The sequence below is a fragment of the Drosophila sechellia genome, chromosome 3R (genome assembly GCF_004382195.2).
Source record: "Drosophila sechellia strain sech25 chromosome 3R, ASM438219v1, whole genome shotgun sequence".
Lineage (NCBI taxonomy): Eukaryota > Metazoa > Arthropoda > Insecta > Diptera > Drosophilidae > Drosophila > Drosophila sechellia.
The window spans coordinates 28,802,878-28,826,953 of NC_045952.1; the positions used below are offsets into that span (position 1 = coordinate 28,802,878).

Below are 24,076 nucleotides of genomic sequence, written 5' to 3' on the forward strand. Positions count from 1 at the left end.
AAGGAATCACTTGATCCGCCATCTACTCAACTCTCCAAGGACCTACGTAATCTGATAGGCTTGCTGAACCAGCAGAGACTTGAATCAAATTTATGCTGTATTGTGATTTTACCAAATAACGTACAACTTTACTATTCCCAAAAACCTAATTTCTTCTTCCTTAAACATCCTAGTCTAAAACACCTTTTTTTGGCTGTTTTTTCGTAGTAAGTTGGCCAAAATATGTCGCAAGGCTAAAAAACGGACTTTTTTAGTCAGCTGGGGACCTCAGCTAACGATCCATATTATTATTTGCTTTATTTTGGAATAATAATTTTTCGGCCAAATTTCACATTTTTTTTTTCACAAAAAATCGAAAAAATAGTCAAACCAAAAATTTCTCAAAATGGGTTGCCCATCGTTTAGGAATATTTTTACAAGTTCAACGAGGTATGCCACTCCACAATTGGACGTGTCGTTCCCAAGATATCGCACTTTTTCTCTGAAATTCCCTTCGAAAAATCCCAAAAAAAAAAACAAAATCACACTCGTTTCCCATCTGAAAAAAATCCCTCAAAAGCCAAACGCATATTTTTAATATTTCGTTACATATATATTTTTTTTTATTTAAGAACTTGCTCGTCTAATTGACAGAAAAATATAAAGATATAGGATGTAGTGAATGGGTTGTGCTGAGTGTCTTCCTATGCGAATGAGCGATTCCACTTAAGTCTAGGCGAAATCTCGGCGATTGCATAATGCGGAGCCCCTCCCGAGGTTTACGGAAATCACAAGTGGTTGATAAGAAAGAACAGACGTGGAATTTTGCTGTGCTGTTTTGAGGATCGCAGTCGAACGGATAATTTATTGGCCAGTCGCCGACTTGGCTGTTGATGATTTAATAGCAGACCCTCGGGAAGGCTCTCTGGGCTGACAGATAACAGATAACTCGACTGGCTGATAATTTTGATGCGTGACTGGGCGCTGCGGCTTCTCTATCTCCACCTCCTTACAGGGTCTTGTCGAACAGGAACTCGCCCAGTTCGCCGTTGGTGTCCATCATCTTCTTCAGAGTGGTCAGCTTGCCGGCGAGCTCGCGCTGTCCGTGGAGCTGCTCCTCCAGATAGACACCGGTCAGGTAGTCCACCAGGTGGTAGTGGTTGTAAGGCTTGTTCTCGCAGGTCTGGATCAGCTTGCGGATGGACTTGGTCACCTTGATCTCCAGGTCGAGGGCGTCGGACAGGGCGGCGGCACCATCGGTCCACTCCTGCTTGGCCACAGTCTGTGGGGAATTCGCCAGGATTAGCTGGGCTTTGAGGTTTTCTACGTGATTCCTCGACTTACCGGAACAGAGATCAGATCGCTGACTCCCTCGGTCAACTGACCGCGCATGGACAGGTACTCCACCAGCTTGGATCCGTGCTCACGCTCCTCCTTGGCAGCCTTGAAGAAGTGCTCGGCGAATCCAGGGCGGTTGACGGTGTCGCGGGAGAAGTAGGCGCCCATGGCCAAGTACTGGTAGGAGGCGTTGATCTCCTCCTGGATCTGGTGGCGCATGCCCTTTATGCAGGCATCCTTCATGTCCACCCAATCCTTGGTAATCTCAGGAACAGCCAGGGAGCCTGCAATGGGATAAGGTTGGTTAAGTCGGGGGACCATGATAACAATATATGGCTAGTTTCAGACGGACTTATGCAGCTTTAAAAAATTCATTTTTGTAATCAGAACTCAGGTAAATTTTAATATTTTAAAAACCTTTGCACTCTTGGTCTTGACCTTCATGGTTTTGGTTTTGTTTTTCTTTAAGTTTATGCTCTTCTCGCTCCCTTTGCAGCTCTCTCACGAAACTCTTGCTTTCTTGCTTGGCTGAGGGGGAGGGGGTGGTTGGTTATTGCATTTAAGAGGGCGTAATTGCATAAACCTTTGAAATTGCGCTTGGAATGCCGCTATTCTAGGGCACAAAAACCGTGTGCAAAACTGTAATGGCTTACTCTCCCACTCTCTCTGTTTTTGTAACTGCATTGGTAACGTGCGCAGCTCTCGCCGCCATAGTAACGGCATTTGTTTTGGTGTAGTGCCGTGTGCAAAAAGCATGGTTCACCATGCTAGCTCACTCGCACCGTAGAAGCCGTGTGCAAAGAGCGCCTTGAAATGTAACAACAAAAAGTCAAGCTTATTTGTGCCGCATTATTCATGGAAATGAAAGTGAAATTCGCATTATTTAATTATGGAAATTGATGTATAAAAACTGGTTATCATTTCCCCAAAGCGCAACGGAAGTATTAATAACTTTAAAATCAACTGGTTTGGTCAATTCACTTCATTGACGAAAGAGAGTGAAAGAGCGTTAAAGAGAAACGGCGCATGCTCTTTTCAACGCATTACAAATGTTTTGCTTTTCTTTGCGTATTGCGTCGAAATTTATTGTTTTTTTCCGATGACCTGCCTTTGTTTTGTTTGAAATTCAGCTGAACTTAACATTAGTACTTACACTTGAAATCTCCATAGGCCTGGGCCACCACGGCCAACAGGAGCAGGCTAACGATTAGTTTCACCATCTTTGATCGTCGAACGTAGTCTTTACACAAAATCACAGAACCAAAATTTGTTTTTCACTTTAGTTTGATTTGCTTGAAATGCACAGATGAGAATGAGGCGACTCGAGTTGGGATACAATGTTAAATAGGCGTTGAAATTGAAAATCTAGCTGCCTTTACACACACTGGCGCAGAAGGCGTCGCCTGCTTCAATTTGATGGGCTTGATTGGGATTATTTTCGACTTCTCGAATGCTTTCCAGTACCTTCTGCTGACAGCTTTAATCTGATTTTTCAGTGGAGCTAATGCCTTTCTACGTTGTGTTTTAGCGAACTCGAAAGCGAACTGTCGCTCCGAACGGCGCACAAAACACTTTTAAGCGCGCGCGCTCTCGGTTTTTCCTCGTGTGTGTGTGAGTGAGTGGGAGAGTGTGCACTGTTATCTTCTCAACATGTCGGCCGTTCTTTGTTAACCGTTTAAATGGCTGATAATTCAATATTCCCGATAATAGCCACACTCAATGTGATACACACGTCCTCAATATGGGTATGCTTTGTATAAAGTCGAGTTTCCTAGTCAGATAATCCCCACTTACACAAAAGTAAATTCATCAAATGCAATATGGCCGCTCTTTTGAGCTGCGCATCAGCTGTTCTTTGTTTTTGTTTTGGCCGTGGGAGAGCACCACGTCATGGGTTGCCAGGCGGTTTAATTATTGCTGACAATTTAATTCACATTTTGTCAAGTTGATTTGCACGTTCGAAAGGGGGATCAATCAGCCAATTTGATAACTGCTTAATATGGCGACGGCTCTTTTTTACGTGTCGCCTGCAGAGCTCCAAGAATGACACTTGATAAGAGGGATACATGCTGGGAAAACTTACAAATTACATAGTTTGCCTGTTAATTGGGGAAACCCTACAGAGCCTCCGAACATAGCGAAAATAACTATCTTTAATAGCAGCAGTCTCAAGCTCGACACATGTAAGCCTTTGCTGCTGTGAATTGCCATTATATCAAAACTAAAACAATTTCTTAGGATGTAGATCGTTTATCTGCAGATTAATTTTAATCCTCATCGTTTGCTGATAAAAATCTCAGGAAACCACTTGAAATACAAAGTGCAGCGTCCATCTTTTGCACACGCTGACAACCCTGCCGTGAGTCACCTTCCAGCAGGCGCAGCAACAACAACACTGGCAGCGGCCATGTTTGAATGACACCGAAATCCCGCACTGAGCGCAAAACAACACATGCCCATGCACGCTCTCCAAAACCACACACACACAGCCATATCGATCGCATAGAAAGAGACGTACGCGACGCTATAAACAGCAGTTGATTTTCAGAGTTTCACCAAGCAGCACATAAAGCGATTGAATTTTTAATAAAAGCACAGACATTGGAAGTGAGTTTAAAAATTACTAACTACATTGTGCGTGTTTAGTTAAGAAAACTAAAAAAGAATTTTCTGGAAACTGTGTTTTTAGACCGACCACCATAAACATTGAAAAACCAAAACATTCCGTTGGTGGTGGTCTTGTTGTTAAAAAAGAGCACAGAAAATTCAAGAAAACGCTACGACGCAAAACGACAAAACTCGTCCGAAACGTAAACAAAAGTGTCTGTTTTCCAATTGTCAATTGTTGTGAAACTAATTTCCTTTGTTTTCGCTTCTCGAATTTTATTTTAATTTTCAGTAAACCGTCGACATGAAATTTTTCGTTGCACTCGCTCTCTTTGCGTGCCTCGGCTCTCTTGCCTTGGCCAAGGATGATGAATACTGCCAGAATACTGTAATCACCGCATGCTCTACGTCAGCCTTTTCGGGTAAGTAAAGAGAGCGACTCTAAGAGAGAGTGGCTAACCTGTGTTGTTGCTTTTTGTATCTTTGTAAAACATAATAATAAAAACAAGCGCTCACGGGCTTTTTCACAGGCAAAAGTAAGTGAAATATAGATTGGATGTTTTTCTGCACTATATCAGATTTAGTGAAAATGAACTCTTTCCAATTCTTACTGTTTTACGGCCCTTACTTTATTATTTTAAAGATACAAATACAAATTCAAAATTCTATAGTATAGTATAGCACTATCTAGTTAGGAACCGTTAAGACTATGTCATCAGTATTGAATGTGCTTCTGCTCTCCGATTCATAGATTCTAATCTTTATTATTTGGTTATTCCCCGTAGGCAACTCCATCTGTAATGCCCGTTTTGCTGGCATTGACCATATTGAGCCCGAGATCCAGTCCTACATCAACGCCAACTTGGCCAAGTCGTACGACTACCTCCTGCTGGCCACCCACTTCAACTCCTTCCAGAAGAACCGCCCCGGCTTCCAGAAGTTGTACCAGGGACTCTCGGACCGCTCCTTCGAGGATAGCATTGCCTTGATCAAGCAGGTGACCCGTCGCGGAGGAATCGTGGACTTCAACACCCGTCACGAGTCTGCCGGCTCCGTGAGCACCAAGCGCGGCACTCTAGAGGTCGACGAACTGCACTCTCTGGCTCTGGCTCTGGACACCGAGAAGCAGCTGGCCACCGGAGCCACCCACGTGCACTCCCGTGCCACCCACGCCACCGACGCCGAGAGGGATCCCGAGCTGGCCCACTACTTCGAGGAGAACTTCCTGGGCAAGCAGGCTGAGAGCGTGCGCAAGCTGTCCGGCTATGCCAACGACCTCGCCAAGCTGATGAAGGTCCCCGACCCATCCCTCTCCGTCTACCTATTCGACGAGTATCTGCAGAAGCAGTAAGGAGTGGAGACCACCTCCTCCTCCTTCTTTTCCCCAACACGCTCCTACACTGTCTCCCCAAAATTGCTCTCATAATTCCCTTATAAATTAATTTGTTTCCTTGGATTGTTCATCAATAAATCGCAGTGCAGCAGCAGCATTATCAAAGCAGCCACAAGTGAATGATTTAGATCACGAAATTCACCTTGATTTACCAGCACACCAGATTGTGATAATGTTATCATAAATAAGTTAGCAAGTTCTCCCCAGCAAATGTATCTTTAGCATGTACGTTACCGCTTGAACAAATAAACACATCAAAGAACCTAATTATCAACTAGTAAAACAGCAGCATTTTTGCCTCTCTGATAAGGTTTGGGATTTCGAAATATATCTGGTCCTCAATGAGGGGCGTCCGCGTTTTTTCTCCGAGTGCCGCTGATTGCGGGCTGGCTGGCAGTGTACTTTGGATACCATTTGTAACAATGAAACTAACAAAGGCGAAATTGTATCGGAAACTACTCAGTTCTGCGATCACAACGGGTGTAATGTTCCATTATGTTGTGGTTTTTTACATTCTTAGGAAGTGCCTTCAACTGAAAAACAAATGTTCGTCCGTGGGGGGATGTCTAAAAATAAATGAAATAATTGGAAGCAGAATGTAAAGAGACATGTTGTAAATATAGTATTATTGTATGTAAACAATGTTTCAGAGACTGGAATCATTTAGGATCTATTGTGATGTATCTAACTATCTTGATAGTACTCTATCACTTTATTACTTTCTTTCAATTGACAACCTAAATCGATGGTGAAAAGTGAAATGGATCATGGAGCCTATCTTTCGAAGGGATCTGTGGGGCTTAAAGGAGCCCGACTATCTAATCAGTGACACACTCCTCCGCCGCTGATAATATAGGGCCACGTTTGTCATTCCACGCGAGATTCTCTCTGTTGCCTTATCACTGCCTGGTGCACACGGCTTTGACGCTCCGGATCCAGAGCAGATCCGCCGGAATGGGTGTGCGGGCGCCATCTTGGCCGTCTGCTGACTAAGTCGGAGGCTCCACGATGACGTGGATGTCACATTGTTGCGTAAGACGATGCAATCTCTGATTTTTATTTAACCCTGAATTCGCATCGCAGTTTCCCTATCTTCCTCTGGTCCCCTTCCCATTTCCCTGACCTACAATAATTGTTGTGAATCCCTATTTGTAAATATGAGTTATTTTTTATAATCCACATGGAAGCTCCTCAATTCTACGAAATTCCGTAAGGTCCTAAACAGCTGCTCAATTAACGTGTGAAATAGGTAAAATGTATCTTTAATCACTTTAGAAAGTGGTTTTCTCTAAGCATTTTCTGGAGCATTTGAGTAGCTATTGTACTATGCGACTATGGATCCCAGCCACGCATCGGAGCAATTTATCAATTAGCGACGCCCATTCAATGAGGACTTTGCTCATATCGCCGCACATCCGGAGTACGGATACGGTCCACTAGCACGTGAAATGAACGTCAATTTGCCATTTTAATGCCGTCATAACTACTCGGAGCAGTGGGTTTTGGCCAGGGGTCAGGGGTCATCAAATCGCAGCATCCGTATCTGCGGCATTAGGCGAATCCGTGTAATAACTGCGTGCTCTTATGTAATTAGAATATGACAGCCATAAGGGAATGTTACCATTCGGAATCATAACAGTTAGGACGAAATGGATTCAAGTTGATGAGGTTGTGGTTGGGATAGTGGTTGGATCGCTCCGAGTGGGTTCTTCAGTGTCTACGAGTGCGTGCAGCGGTCATTAAATAATAATCCACTTAATATTAATTGCCCTGATTTGCGGATGGATGCGGCCTCAATGATTTTCGTTATGTACGCTGGATACACAGGAAAAAAAGAGGGTAGTCAAGGGTAGTCTTTGAACCAATAATATAAATAAATAAATATAAGAAGGGATACCAGCTTAGTAACATTGACATTTTTATAATGAAAGAATGGTAGAATTTAATAGATAGATTTTTCTAAGTGTAAGATAGAGAGTAGGGTGGCTAATTGCGGTCATTTGTGGTGCATTTGGCGCGGATCTTAACTTCGTCAGTTGTAATTGTTTGGTCATGAGCCATCGCACAAATGATGTGTTCCTAAACTGGTTTTTCGAAGCCATTCCACACATGCTCTAAATGGCGGCCATAATAAGGTGTCTTCGCCCCCAAAAATAATTTTATTAATTTATGCATTTTAATAAAAGCGTCGAGCAATTACAAAGGGTTGTGGTTGAGGTGGCAGGGGTTAAAAACTATTTGGGAGGCCAGATGTTGTCAAAGGATTCCGAATATTTTGGTTATTGTTCGCCAGCCAGACAACTATGAATATGAGAATATGTGTGGGTGAGTGTGTGAAAGTGTGTGTGCGTGTCCAGGACATTCGGGCACACATAATATGTATGCAAAATAGCAATTTAATTTCGTTTTATTGCAATGCCATTTGCAGCCAGTGAAAGGCAGCTGCGCCGACAGCTTCCGCCAGGCTCCCATAAATAATCCTTGAACCACCCCCCCTCCATCCACCCCCTCCCGCCCACTTCTACGCCTGTGCAATTTTAATGAAAAGTCTTGTCTCCTGTCCCTTTGTTTTTCGCCATGTTTTCGGTGGCAAGGCAGACAGGCAGGCCAAGAAGCGAAATTGTTTGCCATTTTTCATTAACAAATTTTTGCTGGCGCGGGACGGGGACTGAATAAACGTCCTTATCGCAACGTAAATATTTCAACAGGACTTCAACAGAAAGTGGCAACTTGCAACTTGCATCGCTGTTTTCCCAATCAAATGCCCACTTTCGTCTTTAAATATTAAGTACTTCACTATCAATTGACTAAGGTTTTTGAGTCTTATTTTTAGTCAGCTTATATTAATGAACCATTGATTATTTTATAGGTCTCGTCTGCAATCTAATCGCTTGTATATTGCTAATCAATAATTATCAAATAAAGCGAGCTGTTGCCACATTAATGCACACGGCTTGTATTCAATACTAAGTATGACATATTTGTGTTTTAAGTTTGTACTTTAGTCAACAGATGATGATTAGACGTAGTAAACTGGGGGAACAAGTGGAGGCTGAGAACACTCTCAAGATCATTTTCCCTTCATTTTCAACGATATAGGGTTACTGATCAGCCTGTTGTATATGCAGATATATGCTGGTAATTGATAGCTCCCCAAGCAATCATCTCAAAAAGGAATCCTGGGGGATTTCCAGATTGGCCAGGCAATCAAGTGGCGAGGTAAGAGGTTTACAGGCAAACAAATAAGGCAAAAAGACAGGGCATTGACTAATGGATTTCCATGTGGAAATTCGCGATAAGCAAATCGCTGATAAGCGAGCTGTTCCGCCCTTTGTTGTTGTTTTCCCCTGTTGCTAAATAATGCAATTTTTCGCAACTTGGCTGAGGTTTCCTTCACAGGGGGGTGGCCAGGATACGCGTGTATTTAGATTGCAGAGCAACCTGATCCCGATCCGCAGCCACCCCTTGGACTGTTTTTGTTGATTTTTCAGCTGCTCAATTTGCATGAATTCACTTTTCAAGGTCAGTGGGTAAAACCAGTTGCAAAAAAGTTCGCATTTCGCATAAGGCACCCCATCTGGAAGCTGGAACTTGAACGAGCCACCCCGATTTAGTCAGCAAGGGGTTGCTATCGTAATTGTTATTTTAATACCCTCAGTGCGGGTAATGGGAGTATCTGAGTCATATATGAATTAACTTTTAAATACTCTTTTCCTACCCAATATAATTACAATGAAAGCATTTGGCTGATTTAGAACAGATCGACTTTAGTTCTTCTAGATATTTCTTATAAAAGATAGCCCCTTTTATTATGTTTAATAGTTCAAAGATCTCCAAAGGATGATCCCGTTTAAATGTCCGATCCACCATTAGGGTATTCTCACATTCGATCACAGAGGCTTTGCGTTTTCCCTCTTGTTTTTTCAGCTCCTTGGGCTCTTCTGACGCGAGTCCTCGAGCGGAAATGGTCAGAAATGACATGTGGCCGGCAATTTGCATACGCACACGCACATTTGCTAAATTCCAGGAGGGCCAGCCTACTCCCAGGAATCAAACAGAATCCGACTCCTGCCAGCTGCGCCCTCTCCACTTCCGATTTGCTGAATAATGCGTGAGTCAGGCACGCGCAGAGCTAGAAAGCTGGAGGCGACTGTACTTTTCGGCGCCACCCCTGAGGGTTGCAAAACACTCGACGAGCCCACAAAGTTCGCAATGAGCGTAAATTCTGATTCAGTTTTTGGCTCCGGGCTGAGCATCCTCAAATATTAATGGCAATTTTCCGCACTGGCACTAAATTAAAATTCAATAAATCACAATTTGCTCTGATTTGTCTGCTCAAATTGCACTTGGCTTTCTCTCTCTCTCTTTCTCTCTATCCTTTCAATATTTCGAATGTTTCATTGTTGCAGAGGAGTTCCGGCCAAAAGTTTATCAAAATTTCATTAATGTCTGCGTTTTTGTTTAAGTTTTGGCTTTCCATTTTGGCAATTATTCCGCCCAAGGAGGGAGACAGATAGAGGGTTAGAGAGAGAGAGCCAGAAAAAGTTTCTCTGAAGAGGCGGACAAACTTTCAATGTGCAATTTTTCCGGTCGAAAGTTTTCACTAGTTTGATTAGATTTCCCACCCAAACCCAAGCCGACAACCGACTTCAGTCCAGTCAGCACAATAATTTAACTTTGGTTTTTTCGATTTGGCTGTTGCACTTTCTGTTCGAATGAACCTAACCTCACTCTCTGCCCCAGGCTAACCTCACTTTTGGGCTCAACTTAACCTCAAAAGGCAGTAGCTTCGCTCGCTAATTAATTTCGGCGTGCGGCCAACGACTTTGGCTTGCAGCTAATTGTTATTGTTTTAACTACCTCGAACGACGTCGTACTACTCCCGTAATCGTACCCCCCGCCTATCAATTGGCGCTCCATTTTGCGGTTTTGAAAATTCAGTGAGCGTGTGTGCAGCAAGGCGAGAATTTGCGCTATAAACATAAAAATTAACGACTGACAAAAGGTTGTAAAAGACAAAGACGGCATTTGGCGGAGGGAGGTGGAGGGATTGGAACTTTGGCACTGCCCCATAGTTTCGGCTGGGCATTAAAATCAGTTTTTACGACCTCGCCACACCCACTTAGTGGAATTTTCGGTGGAACGTGCTGCCGAGCAGTAAGCAGTTGATTAAAAATTGGGAAAAATCAACAGGATGTTCGAGAGACTAGCATTGAAGTAAATATATTTCATATGCTTCTTCCGAAAGTTAGCAACTATAACATAAAGTCGGAAGCTCCTAGCTTGAAGTACTGATGCTACTCCCGAACCCTTTCCAGATAATGGCGCATAATTATTTGATAAAGCCAGGACCAGACAATGAGCTGCCTTAAGTCTCGATTCCCATGAACATCATCTTTGCTCGAAGATTTTCAGCGGTCTCCAGCCGAGTGAAATGCCAGCAGAATAAGCCGCTTACTTCAAGTGGCCCAAACACTGGGCCATGTGTACACCACTGCAATTGCGACAATTGCTGCCAGTTGGACAAACGAGCGACGGATGATGACAGCGCGATTAACTCGCTGTAAGCCATAAACGCTGCTGTGGAAAGCTTTCCCCGCTTTTCCTGCACTTCACTCCGAATTTGGCTCCGCATCGCCACTAATTTCGTATGCATGAGCAGAAATGAAAAGCGGGCGGAAAAAATGGAGAAAAATGGGTAGCCGTAATCGGCTGGGCCGTGTTCATAATGCGCCGAAGAGGCACTTAAAAAATCAAGTTAACGCGCCAGCCGCACAAGGATCCTCCTCCGCACTTTCCGCTTTTCCTTCTGGCTTTTCTCCGGGCAACATTTTAATCCATATTTCCTTCTGACGCAGCACTCGCAAAAATATTTCTACAAACTGATTTTTTTATCTATATATCTCAATCTAAAGGGAAATGTATTGAATGTGTAGGCTCATACTATCACTTTTTTATCATTTTAAAGGCTTCTGGCTAAAACAAATACACCGTTAGAAATTGGACTCTTGTATTATGGGTCAACTGGGTAAAATGTTATTTTGGTTGTTTTAAGTGGACTTCTCCCTGTTGCTGCCAAGGCGGATGTTTTTGCTGCTGTTGCTCCGCCGCCTGGCAGACAATTTAAAAAGATAATAGCATTTTTTTGCACTGCCCCCGCTCCGCTCCCTCTCCCACTCTTTGGCGAGCATTAATGGCAACGACGGCGAGGCGTACAACAAGTGCAACAAGGATTACCGCGAGCCACAAAGTTGCCCGGATCCGGGGATCTGCGTGCTCGGAGCCATCTGGCAGCTGCAGACGAACAGGCGAACCGACAGGGAGACGAGTTATTGCAGCCACTGGCCCGCAACGGACTCCGCATGGGAGTCCTCGGAGTGGAGTCGTGGTCCTGGTTCTGGCGCGCCTCCTACTCCAATCCTCGTTGTCCTGCGACAGGAGCAATTCGCGCTTTGTGTGAGGACATGGCCAAAATTAGCATTTGACCATAAATTGGGCCATGCACTTGCACTTGGCCAGGAGCTGTAATGGGAGCAGTCCTGTAATCGTAATAAGGATGCAGAGTGGGAATAGAGGTCCTGCGCCAGATGCCTTTAAGAGCCTCGGTCAGGAGGAATGTCCTTCGATGGGTTGAACGGCTCTCTGCCGGCGTCGTTAAAGGAAGCGTAAAATAAACTTAAGGATTAAATTAAAGGGAGCTTAAGGGGCGATCAAACTCAATCTGGTGTTGAAATGAACTCAGCTATGTTGTATATTGAGGATAAAGATATCATTCTTTATGTTATTGTGTTATATATCATGCATAATTACATAAATGAACTCCAAGTTGTTGCATGCCTGTCTTAATCACTTTCGTATTCATTGAAGTTGACAATCTTTCCTTGAACTGATGCAATGTCAACAGGCTATTATCCTCCACCTCCTGATGAGCAAATCCATATGCAAATCAGTGGATGCACTCGAGGACCAAAGGACCAACCCTGCTGACAGTTCGATTTCGAACTGAAGGCGAAAATTTTAATTAATTCCACTTGGCAACAGTGTGCAAACGCAGTGGTCTTCGTCACACGACTTCCACTGCTACAGCCATTGCCATTCCCCCTGAAAAAGAGGAGGAACTGGAATGATTGACACCGACCTTTGCGATAGGCAGTCCGTATTTTGACCAGCCTAATGTCAACGTGTCAGACTTCGTCAACGTTATGACAGGTCTGCATTTCATTTGGGTCTGAAGATGGGAGGTTCTCCCATGGAAGGTGTGGGTTACCAAGTGGTTTTGTGGGTGGAACAAAGCAACTGGCAACCGCGACGCGACGGCGGCACGTAGAGCGAAACTTTCCAGCAAGATAAGCAGATTTACTTAAAGTTTGCCGAAAGTCAAAGTCTAGAATTCCCGACGTGCCTCCGACTTCTCCCCCTTCCCAGTTTCGTTCCGCTTACTTTCCCGCCAACTATCTCTTTCGACGATTCCTGTTCGCAGATAACCCTTCACAGGGGTCATAGGTCGCTTTTCTATATGTGCACACCTCATAAAGGCTTAGTTTGTGGCAAAAAGTAGGGCATATCCCATAAAGTCATAGGAAATTCCATATTTTGATTATATTTTGCAGACTCAGTTTCACTCAAGAACTAATACCTAACTTTTCAAATACGAATAGCCAAGGTTCAATAGTAATAAAGTTAAATAATTCTGTCTCTGATTTGGGCATCCAATGTGCCTGCAACGCTAAAAGGATTTCCTCGTTTGCCAGTTGGGAATCCCCCAACTAATCCCATTTCCTAACCTCGTTACTCTCGAACTCTCAACGCAGGAGTTTCGTAATTACAACTGCATCTGATTAGCCCGAAGTTTGCCACGTCTCGATGTTGCCAAAATGTAGTGACTGGATTCGAGGATAGTTGGGGCTATTTTGGAGGTTTTTCATGGTGCCAGTCGAAGAGCAGACCGCGAGCTGCTTATCGATGGCTGCGTGTGGCTTGGCTCCATTCATTCGCATTAGTTGCCGCCGACTGGAGTGCAGTCATTGTGGGTGGAAAGGTGGCTTTTCAAAGGGGTCGGGTGCAGCAGGTGACAACACGTAAATGCAATCAACCGGTGCGCACGTAGCGATATGCGAGTATCTCAGCCGAGTTACTGTTTTATTTCGGCACAACACCGTTCACGTAGGTGACTAAAAATCCGAGTGGAAAACGGGGAATTCCGCGCTGTTTGAAGTCGATTAATCAGGGCATTTAGCTACTGACGAGCCAAGGTGCCAGTCATCTGCATTTCGATTCGAATCCCAGTGTCACGTATCGGTGGGAAATCGCTTTCCACGAAAAGCCACAACAAGATTGGGAATGACAATAGATCAATAAATTTTAGTTAAGCAAAACTGTTGAACTAAAGTTTTCTCCATAACTAAAGCAGTGAGACTGTACCAGTTTTCAGCTCGAGCGCAGCAAATCGAAATAATTGTCAAAAGATACGCACGCTCCCCACGGCATCTTATCGCATTGCGATTTTAATAACAATTTCAAAAAGATATTGCCCCAAGGGGCTGAGTAAAGAACCCAGTAAAGACCCTGTTTATCCAGCGGCAACATCGTCAAATCGGTGGACTTATCAACGCTCCACAGAGCAGCCGCAAAAACAATAAACCATTTGGCAATTGTCTTTCCGAACCTCAAAAACCCCGGCCGCATCCACATCCACATCCTCGTTCACATCCTGTTTGTTTTCCTGGTCGAAACTCACGTCGTTTGATGGGCATAAAGTGAAATAATAAAACATTTTAACTCGGCATTTGATGGTTGCTTTTATTTTTATTTGAGCGGCACTGCGACCGGCAAATAAAAACACATCACGAAACCGAAACCGAGACCGAGTATCGGGATTATCCTTGCGCCAGGACACAAACACCTTGGAGCGCTTTAATTTTTACGATCCAGCCGAAAAATCGTAAATGGAATATCTCTTCGGCAGCCAGGAGAATCCCCGGTAACGAGGCAAAATTTATGCAATTAGAAATTAATATTATACAATTTGATCCACGACCTTATGGCCGTGACACGCGCTTCGAGTGTCATAAATGCGGGCCAAAACTGCATGTTTATGCCGCAATTTGAATGGGGGCGTAACCCAGCCCCCTTCCAAGGACTCGCATCAAAATTGTTAATGCGCAGTTCAGCCAGAAATTAATATTGTCACTGGGATGCATGGGATCACTTTTGTTCGGCGACAAATTTGACTCGCTTCCTTGCCATTTGCGATAACTTTTATTAATCATTTAATTCGGCAGTATAATCTGGCTGGAGTGCAGATCTCTGGCGGCTGCCGATAAGCTGTGGAGAAAGCACAACGTGGGAATCCACCAACTGGCCGGAATGTCCAGGAGCGGGATTACTGCTTCCCCGAGAGGAACTCGGATGAAGATACCAAGTCATTACAACGCAGCGCATTCATAATTAGAAATGTTTACACAAATCAACTTGCCTGGGGGAAAGTTTAAGCTAATTAGTCAGGATAGGAAAAGGACTTGGCAATACCCCGCAATCTATAGGCATATTCGAATCTTAAGAAGGCAATACAAGCATTGTTAAAAAACTAGCACACTTAGATTGAACATGAATTTGTAATGGGTAGTACTACCGTCTTATAATAAACTCTTGATATCCTTTTCATTCATTTACCTAACCCTATCTATAACTCCCAGAACTGCGCAACTAATCAACAGCTGAATTAGGAAATCAACCTTTTGAACTCAACAACGTTTCTAAAGGACTCTCTGCCCTCTTCGATTTCAAGTCCAGCCCATCCCCCTCGATGGCCCCGTGGCTAATTACAAATTCGGGCAAAGGCGCGTTAAAAAAATAAGCCACGAATCAATGGATCCGAGGGGTTGGACCTTGCCATACAGGAAGTTGCAAGGAAAACCCAATAAATGGAACCAAAAATGTGCGTACATCAAGGAGCAAACCGGGTGGTGAAAGGCGAGACCACTCTGCGTAGCTAAGTGAATTTGTAGCTGCATAAATCGAACTTTCACTTTTCGGCAAAATTTTACTTTCTTCCTTTCGTTCGCCACTTGGAAAAACAGGACACGTAATGGGCGGAAAGCTGGACAAAATGCAGGAAATGAATGAGGAAAGGACCTGAGCGCTGCTTGGCTGTATGAAATTTGCATAATTCCCTCAACAGCTTTCATTATGTCTGAATTTTAAGTAATTTTTTACCCCGAGTCCTGGCATATTTTTTCGAAAAAAAGTCCTGGCCCATTGCAATTAAACGTGTAATTACTCGACTGCTTAAAAATGCGAGCACGAGGGTTTTGGTCCTTCCCCGATTTCTAATTGTTGTTTTCGTTTCATTTCTTTGCCTTTTCACGGAAGTTTTAACTTGTTTTTATTTGATTTTCTCATTTATTCTGGTCTGAGTTATTAGTGAGTTCAGGGGTCCTTCTGTTTACTTGTTGTGACACTTTCAAGTGGAGCGGGGCTTTCCTTTTTTATTCGTTTATTATTTCGGCTTAAACGAGCTTTGTTTCCCATTTTCCCTATCTCTATTCCTGTATATCCTTCTGCTTCTGCTCCGAAAGATGCCATCGCCATTGGACACTAATCTCTATAGTGGTGCCCACACCCGGATTTATTCCTGATTTTGTGAAAAGTCAAGGCAGACTGCACTTAAGGACACTCGGGAATCAGACTTGCCGTCTGGCAGGAACAGAGACAAAAAGCCGAAAGGAAGCAACAAAAGATTCGATACAACAGAAATGATTTCCTTGGACGGAAAGGCGAAATTGGCAAAAACGCGAAAGGATCCTGGCAAGTCTATTAGCGCACAAAGGACTCGATGGGCGGATAGTTTTATGATTTTGATAGCATGTGACAACAGGATGCATGTCCTGGGGCCATCGACTATCGTTTCCTTAGGAGCTGGTTTTCCATCACGGTTTTATGGCCCTCGATAATGTCTAATGGATGTAAGTCCAACTGCCAGACAAATTAGATGTGAAAAGGGAGTTTATCGTTCCTCGGATGGCTCAATTAGGCAGCTCAATTTATTCGCATTCGTATCTCTCTCAAGATAAGTCCTTGCTGAGCTGTAAGTTATCTCTGAACTTACTAGCAACTTACGCAGTAATTGGCTTTTTAGTTTGAAAACTTTTAAAGACGTGTCGCGATATGTGGCATTCTTGTTGCTGTTTTTTAAATCTACTTGGCTCCCAAACTGAGGAGGTAATTCCCCACTTCCTGAATTCACTTCATGCGTGCGCGATTTGCATTCCCATCCTGTTGCCTCATGGCGAACATCCTGTGTGTGAAGGACTCGTAAATCTTTCGACTGCGTCTCCCCCACTTTTGTTGGCTGCCTGTCTGTCCCATAAATCATATGCAGCCAAGTATCTGAAACAGAAAAAATGAGACGAGAGAAAGCGTTTTGCTTTTCCATCGAGGTTTCTCCGCTGGGAGTCTTTAAGTAACAAATTGCTTATCTAAAGTTTGAAAGTCCGGAAATTCGTGGAGAATGCAACTGAAGAAAACATCAACCGCATGATCCCTTAAAAATATATATTTAAATATATACATAAAAACTATACCCAACTCATCCCCTTTGGGATTTGATGTTTTGCTCTTAACGAAGATTTTCATAGAAGAACTCGCCTTTTAATTTGATTTTGCCGCTCATTACAATTTTCTATTTACTTTTCATCTACCCGCAGATTAAGTAGAGCCCCTTGGCAATGGAAAACTACAACTACAACTAATCGCAACCCTTTGGGCGGGAAAAGCAATCTCAGCTTTTGGCTGCAGGGAAACTATCCGCACTATAAGGAGCGGGTATCAAAATAGAGAACTGGCGCACCCAGGACATTCGGAACATGCAGGATGCCCGGGAGACGCTCTGCCAATTAACAGTTACATGTGTTTGAAGGAAATAATTGGGTTGCGTGACAGCCAGGACCTTTGCTGATGGGAGGAGGGAAGGGAAGGAAGGAGCTAACCAGCGGGCTTAAATATAAATAGTAAACAAATAGAGCAGGCTGCTCTATTAAAAGCAAACATACGCACACGCGGATAAACTATGCAATTATGGTGATTGCTGATAGTGCGTCATCGCCACCCAGGAACTGCGGGAACTCCTGCTCATTTCCATCCCGAGTCCTTCGCATCCACTCGCTCGTCATAATCATCGTAGTCATCATCAAAGTCCGCCGCAGGACAAAGGCGTTGCTAAAGTTATTAACGCTTCGTGCGGCGTCAATCAAATTGGGGCTTCCCGCGCAAGGATACCATCACACCCACCCCGCACGAAATGATCAGCCCAACCCCTTTCTTGAGTCGAATTTTTGGGCCAAAAAGAGTGGAAAACGTGTCCTGGCTGGTCCCGAAGTTTATGTTAATTTAATTGCAACACCAACCGCACTAGAATAGTTCCACGTATCCTTGGAGAGGCGCGTCCTGCGGAAAGGGTTTCCTCCGGCGATTGATGTGTTTGCCTTTTGCGGCTGCTCGACGCGGTTGCCATTGACAAATTTCCTGGCAGGCGGCCGTCTTAATTAAGTTCCTCGGCAAGGACTCCTAATTGCGTTAACTTGTTTGTTTGCCAAGGTGAGCGATGTGTTCCCACATCCTCATGTGCATATTATCCATCGATAGTTCCACATTTGATATGCCATCAGAGGGCACACACATCAAAGACAGGCTTTGCTGCATGACGAGATTCGAAGGAGATGTGGGAGTCCTGGCAGGGGAATGACATTATAAAATATAAATTGCTCCTTAGGCCAAAGGATGGAATGTATGTATATGCTGTTGAAGGATGTTTTAATCCGTGAGCTATAGTGTATATTTTATAAGAAAGCCCAGAGATCATTGTCTCTCCTCATATTGATAGTAATCGTTTATCAAAATCAATGCCTGGTGAAATGAACAATCCCCGCCCGCCACTCCACTCCCCAAAACAATTTCGCAAAATGATTATTTATGTGCAGCGCAGTTTGTATTTATGGCCGAATCATGATGACAAATGTCAGATGTGGCAAACACTTGAAGTGGACACTGGACAGTGGACAAGTCACCCTCTGCAGACATCCAGACACTGGGCTCAGTGTTGTGGAAACATTTGCAAATATTCCTTGGGCGATGCGAATCGGGAATAGGAAATATTTATGGCCCGCTCAGCACATTACACACCTAATTTCTATATTAGTTTTCCCTGGCCACTCGGACAATGTCCGAAAGTGCTGAGCCTGAATATTTATCCAGCTTGATTGGATTTTCGTCACGCCCTCGCAGGAAAATCCCGCCCATCCGTCAGACCGAGAGTTCTGGCATATTTTGATGGTTCCATTTCTGTTTTTATGGTCGCCTCATTAGGCTCCATTTTCCCCACGTGTTTGCAAAGGGTTTAGGCCCAGCAAATGGTCGCAATTTGCGACAAAGACGCAGATCTATTCCCCCATTTTGTATCTATCGCTGATGGTTTAATCGTGCGTAAGTAATAGTTATAAATTTCCCCAGTCCACTATTGGTTTCAGCATTCATCAAATGGCCGTTTGAAAGTTTCCATTCAGCGGAGCTTTCATTGAAAACTCATAATTTTGATTTACGAGGACAGCTGTTGGAATTTTAACAATGGCTCGCAGATACATCCCCTAGATACCTCATCCCATCCCCTTTTACCAGGAGCATCCTAATTTTCATCGCTAGTATCGCATTAGCACATCATTTGGAAGCAGAACCCGGAAAAAAAGAACCAGCTGGACATGGCTTGAATTTCAGTCAAAAGTAATACAACATTTAGTTAGGATAAAAAGATACATTTCGGCATCAGTTCAAAGGTAGAGGTGTGGATAAAAAGATACACTCCGCACATGATTTGCATTCGCTGCTGTCAGAAGACGCTTGATTTATGTGTGTAAAATTGAAATAGAAAACTGGAGCTCATGATCCGGCGGCATAAATTGAAGCTAACCAAATAATCGCCAGTTCCCAGGAGATATCCTTCAGCCCCCCGAAAAAGGGGGCTAAACAAACGCAATTGACGGCCATGAATTGCAAATGAATTAATTTTCGGGAACAAAGGCGAACAAAAGTTGAAATTGAATTTGTTGCTCATTAAAATGAGCGCCACTTTTGGTGTGGGGATAGTGAATAGATGGGTGGATTTTTCAATGGCGTTGTAGGCGACCTGGAAAACCACTTAGCCACACACACGGTTTTCAGCATCGGCACATGGCTAACCGCACACACAACACGTTATGGCCACAATTATGGCTATCATTCCGGAGGCAAGACATATGCAAATGGGCCGAAAAACCCTTCTGCTCGTATATCATCGCTCCGAGGGGGAGTTGGCATCACATTTTTGGGAGTTCCAGGCAGGAGTTGCCACCCCCGGGAGGAGCTCAGCATGAATTTTAATTACTGCGTTGATATTTCAATTTGAATTTTGCCAGCTCAGTTAATTTCATTAATAAATATTTATGGTGTTGTCCTTGGCTAAGCGTCGCAATTTAAATCTGCATGTTCGAGAAAGGGGTAGTTACACTACACCGAGAATAAATATCTAAAGTCGGTATTTATGCAATTAGATTATTTTTAGTAATCCTATTGGGGCGAAGGAGCTAACTAACTCTAGCTTAGCTCTCTCCTTTCTCGTCTTTTATAACGCCCACGATTCCCAATTCCAGTTAGTCTTCCACACAAAACCATTTTGGAACCCATCGTTCTTGGTCAACTGTCAATGATTGGAATGCATCGTTTGATGAGTGGCAAGCCCAGTCTCGCTCGTTTTGTCAATTTACAAGGACTCACATGGCGACATGCAGGTCCCACAAAACTCGCAGGACATCAGGACATGCCACTCGTTAGCCATCCGGCCAATTGATTGATGGACGCACCGAGGAATCTGCCATTTGGAATGGAGGGGCAAACAAAATGTCGTGAGTCCTGCAGATCCTGGCGAGCGTCGCATCGAAAAGCACTTATCGCACCGCTTACCCTTCCATGGGTTAACTCCTTAACCCCTGACAGTTGAAATTAAATCAACGCTGATTTCAGTTGGGACTTTAAATGAGTCTGTCGCGGCGCCATTCCCCATCCCATCCTTGAATTCATCCCAGAATCCTTTCGCGGAACCCAACGCCAAGGCGCACATCCTCCTCCGCTGCAAAGTACAGTCTGTCACGGCACTGTTAAGCCCGTTGGCAACTCGCAGATTGAACTCAAATTTGTGGCGGCCCAATAAATTTCACGGCGCGGAATTAAAAATTAAGCGCAGCCACAAAAGAACTTGCAGTCGACTTTTTACCGCAGTCATCAGCTAATTACACTGTGCTGCAAAGACTTGGGTTTTTTATCAGATTAGTTGATTGCCAATAAAAAAATTCTTCAATGCTCCAATGCTTTTAGATAAAATCCCCAAAATAGTACGTATTATTTTGTTTAACCTGTATATAGATTCACCCTGCAGGCTAGTGTACCACGTTCGTGCCGGATTCTTTCGCTCCAATAAATTTCACCTGAGCAGCCACAGTCACGCCTTTGCATATGTCTGACTCCCAGTCCATCGCATCCTCGAATGCCTCCCTAATTTATGTGATACCAAGAAGTATCTGCGTATCTATGCATCTTTTTGCCGAAAACTTGCAGCTTGTCTCGTCCAATTTGTACAGTTGAGAGTCGGGAAAATAAGGAACCAAAACCGTAGACTTGGTGCGGGTTAGCTCCGGAAAATGGAGATTCCCACGCGCGGTGGTGAGGGTATAGGAGGAATCGAATGAAAAATCCATTTACCCGCGTCGCATTTCCCCCGATCCCATTTGTTTTTGGGTAAATGTGGCAATTTTTTCCTCATATTTCAGTACAAAAAGGCGCGGAATTACAAAACAAATTACAAAATACAAAATAAGAGGCATATTTCTCACTTTTATGATGTTTACTGGCCACGCCCCCTGGCAGCCTGTTTTTTTACCATGACCTTTCACCCCTATTACAGCCAGCAGGACATCGTTTTTAATACACCATTCCAATTTTCTATTCACTTTTTTTTAATTTTGAATTTCGAATGGAAATTTACATAATTTATGGGCAGCAACAAAAGTCACACACAGATACGGATCCGAAATCCGGAGTTCCAAAAAAAAGGGGGTGGCGACCTGAAGCATATGCCGGAATGAAGTTTTTTTCATTAAAAATTTGTTTATAATTTACGATTTTTTAAGTTGCGCAACCGGACAAATGAGACGCAAATTATATTTGGTTCAATTCTGTTGGGTATTTTCTGGCTTTTGCTTCTTGATTTGGTCAGGCAGCCTCATTAAGAGCTCATTAAAAAGATTACGCGAGTTATTCTTGAGCATTTTAACACGTTTTTAATTTTAATGCATTTTATGGCCCCTTAACAAAGTCCTTCGTCACAGTTGAAGTCATCATCATCGCGAAGGGGCATCATCATTGGATTTTACCGCGGGCTGACTTTCACTTGTTGACTGCGAATTTTCCACTGGTGGGTATCCCGAAATCCTCATCCTCATTCTCGTCAACGTCACCGCACATCAGCACGTCAAACTTCATTAGGGAAATGGGAAAATGGGAAAGTGGTGAGGACGGGTTCTCCTGGAGAGTCACCCTCCCCGCTTTCCTCTGCGCCGCCTTCATTGTTTTTATGGGCTGCGCTAATTAGTTACGAAGTCATAGAATTTTACAGGAATTGCTCCCAAGGATTGTCATGCTCTTGTCATCTCCCCTCCTTTAAATTAAACCTCACTTGATGCAGTCATCGTTTGTGGTTTTCCCTGGAGTGGGTTTCTGTTCTCAAGAGGAGGTATAAGGTTTGTCAAATAATATCCAACATTAGCATTTTAAAAGTGGGAAAAGACTTATGTAGGATTGTTTAGAACCTTAAGATTATAATTTACCCTTCTTCATCTTGGATAGAACACATATGTACTTGCCCAAATCTGGGACCACGACAAATTAATCAGATCCGGACACCAGACTGACCACTTGACCACCACATAACTTAGAGTAAGTCCCACTAAGTAGAGACCAAGACCGAAGCCAATTACAAGAAAACCAATTTGACAAAGTGAAAGTCCAGGAGTTGCGGGCCCAAGACGTTGGCAGGTCCATAAATTTGCGGGCACACGGACATAATTATGCAGACAGGCGGTCTCAAAGGGTTAAGAGATGGTGGGGGAGCTCGACGGGCTTGTAAATTAAAAATACCACGCCCCGCCGTGATAAATCAAAGTCAGTGGGCTTTGTATTGGATTTGGCGAAAGGAATTTGTAGACATTAAGAAAGTCCAACTCCGAATACTTCGCCAAGCCCTTCCTGTTGCTTCCTGTCATTTGAATAAAGTTGGACCTTGTTTGGGTAAAGTGTCGTTGACATGTTAAGACTTCTTCCAGATTTATGGCCCAGCCCCGAACCCTTGGTGGTTACTCTGGGGGAGTGGAATGTGCTGGGCCAATTTAAAAATTGAATTTCAAAACTTACCACTCCGATTTCGAGCTAATCATGTCTCAAATTGGCCAACACATGTGTCTGCGGCTCTTAGATCTTTTATCGAAGTGAAAATTTTGACACATGTCCCCATTGTCTTCGTTTTTATCCCGAAGGCCCTAATGCGATTATTTGCTGTGTTTTTGCCCCAAAATTCCGCCAGGGGAAAGCCATTTGCCGGCAGCTCTGGTTAAATTGGATTGCAGATGCTCATAACTGTCACACATGGCAGAGGAACTACTCAGAATCCTTATCTCTTGTGTGTCAACACCGAACCACCCGAAAAAAACAAGGACCAAAAACCTGAAAACAAACAAATAAAAGGGAGCGGAGCTCTAAAAATTCGAGGGATATTCGAAAGTACCTAATACCCTTTAAAGTTAGAACTACATGTGTATCCGATGCATTATGAGAGAGTACTAATTACACCTTGATATACTTAGCATTACTCCATGACCTTTTAACTAGTGAAAGACACAAAATATATACATTTGACCCTCGTTGTTTTCAAACTTCATCTCTCCACTATTATTCCCTTTCAGAAAGGGTATAATAGAACAAATTCTGGGCAGTTTTTCAATAAACCCATCAAAAGGTACTAGTGCTGACGCTTTGAACCCTCGCCCATGTGCGTTACCCCGCCCACTTTCCACTGAAAATGGCCCCTGGCTAACTCATTGTAAACGCAATTTGATTTATGAACAATGTGGAAATTGAAAATTGTCGCATGGTCACTTTAATTTGAGAGTTATGCGACTTTAAACTGAATAACAGGGGATGTCCCTTGCTGATGATGCGGCAGGAAGTGAATTATGTCATGGCTCATTGTGAGGTTATGTAGCGATGACACGGGTACAGTCCCGCCCCCAGAAACTACGGTCGCATGCGGCAACTGTACTCGAGCTTTGTGGCGTGTGAAAACAGGATGCGGCACGCGTCGCTTGTTAACCGCTCGCTGTTGCAAGTTAAAGAGCAGTTTTGGATGGGACAGGGGTGACCAGTCGCCACCCTCTTTGTCTTTCTATTCAGGGGTTGGGGATTTATATTCGATGTTTGTTACTTGCTGTTTACCGCTAGCCGCTGAAGTGCCTCAATGGTTTAGTGTCAGATTATAGTTTTGACATTTGTCGCCGGAATAAAGCTGATTGCAGATGTTTATCGGAAGTGGGTCCTGGCCAAGAGGTGGCCAGTGATGATGGATGTCCTCTGATTGCCAGCGATCTGCTCAAGTGTGAAATATGTCAATGAAGTAGCTTCTGTTAC

At 43.7% G+C, this 24,076-nt stretch overlaps 2 protein-coding genes across 5 annotated transcripts; one reads left to right on the top strand and one right to left on the bottom strand.

Annotated features, from left to right (window-relative positions):
* Window positions 1-605: 605 nt before the first annotated feature.
* LOC6612856 (ferritin subunit) lies at window positions 606-2,885 on the bottom strand. Its single transcript, XM_002037312.2, has 4 exons — window positions 2,782-2,885; window positions 2,471-2,557; window positions 1,324-1,601; window positions 606-1,261 (listed from the first exon to the last, which is right to left on the bottom strand). The coding sequence occupies exons 2-4, from the start codon at window positions 2,535-2,537 to the stop codon at window positions 989-991; spliced, it is 618 nt and encodes a 205-aa protein (XP_002037348.1). The 5' UTR covers window positions 2,538-2,557; window positions 2,782-2,885; the 3' UTR covers window positions 606-988.
* Window positions 2,886-3,816: 931 nt separating this feature from the next.
* LOC6612857 (ferritin heavy chain) lies at window positions 3,817-5,600 on the top strand. 4 transcript variants are annotated; one of them, XM_032720966.1, is made up of 4 exons: window positions 3,817-3,924; window positions 4,217-4,346; window positions 4,434-4,460; window positions 4,710-5,600. In XM_032720966.1, the coding sequence occupies exons 2-4, from the start codon at window positions 4,229-4,231 to the stop codon at window positions 5,273-5,275; spliced, it is 711 nt and encodes a 236-aa protein (XP_032576857.1). In that variant the 5' UTR covers window positions 3,817-3,924; window positions 4,217-4,228; the 3' UTR covers window positions 5,276-5,600. The 4 variants fall into 4 exon arrangements, with proteins under 4 accessions (XP_032576857.1, XP_032576859.1, XP_002037349.1 ...); XM_032720968.1 differs by having other exon boundaries at window positions 4,455-4,460; XM_032720967.1 differs by lacking the exon at window positions 3,817-3,924 and adding an exon at window positions 3,937-3,951.
* The last annotated feature ends 18,476 nt before the right edge of the window (window positions 5,601-24,076 follow it).

Bases quoted from the DNA above. Each gene is read 5' to 3' on its own strand.
- LOC6612856 (XM_002037312.2), bottom strand. From the start codon at position 2,537: ATGGTGAAACTAATCGTTAGCCTGCTCCTGTTGGCCGTGGTGGCCCAG. The intron at 1,602-2,470 runs GTAAGTACTAAT...ATCCCATTGCAG, and splicing joins GGCCTATGGAGATTTCAAGT to GCTCCCTGGCTGTTCCTGAG. The intron at 1,262-1,323 runs GTAAGTCGAGGA...AATTCCCCACAG, and splicing joins GCGATCTGATCTCTGTTCCG to ACTGTGGCCAAGCAGGAGTG.
- LOC6612857 (XM_032720966.1), top strand. From the start codon at position 4,229: ATGAAATTTTTCGTTGCACTCGCTCTCTTTGCGTGCCTCGGCTCTCTT. The intron at 4,347-4,433 runs GTAAGTAAAGAG...AATAAAAACAAG, and splicing joins CTCTACGTCAGCCTTTTCGG to CGCTCACGGGCTTTTTCACA. The intron at 4,461-4,709 runs GTAAGTGAAATA...TATTCCCCGTAG, and splicing joins GGGCTTTTTCACAGGCAAAA to GCAACTCCATCTGTAATGCC.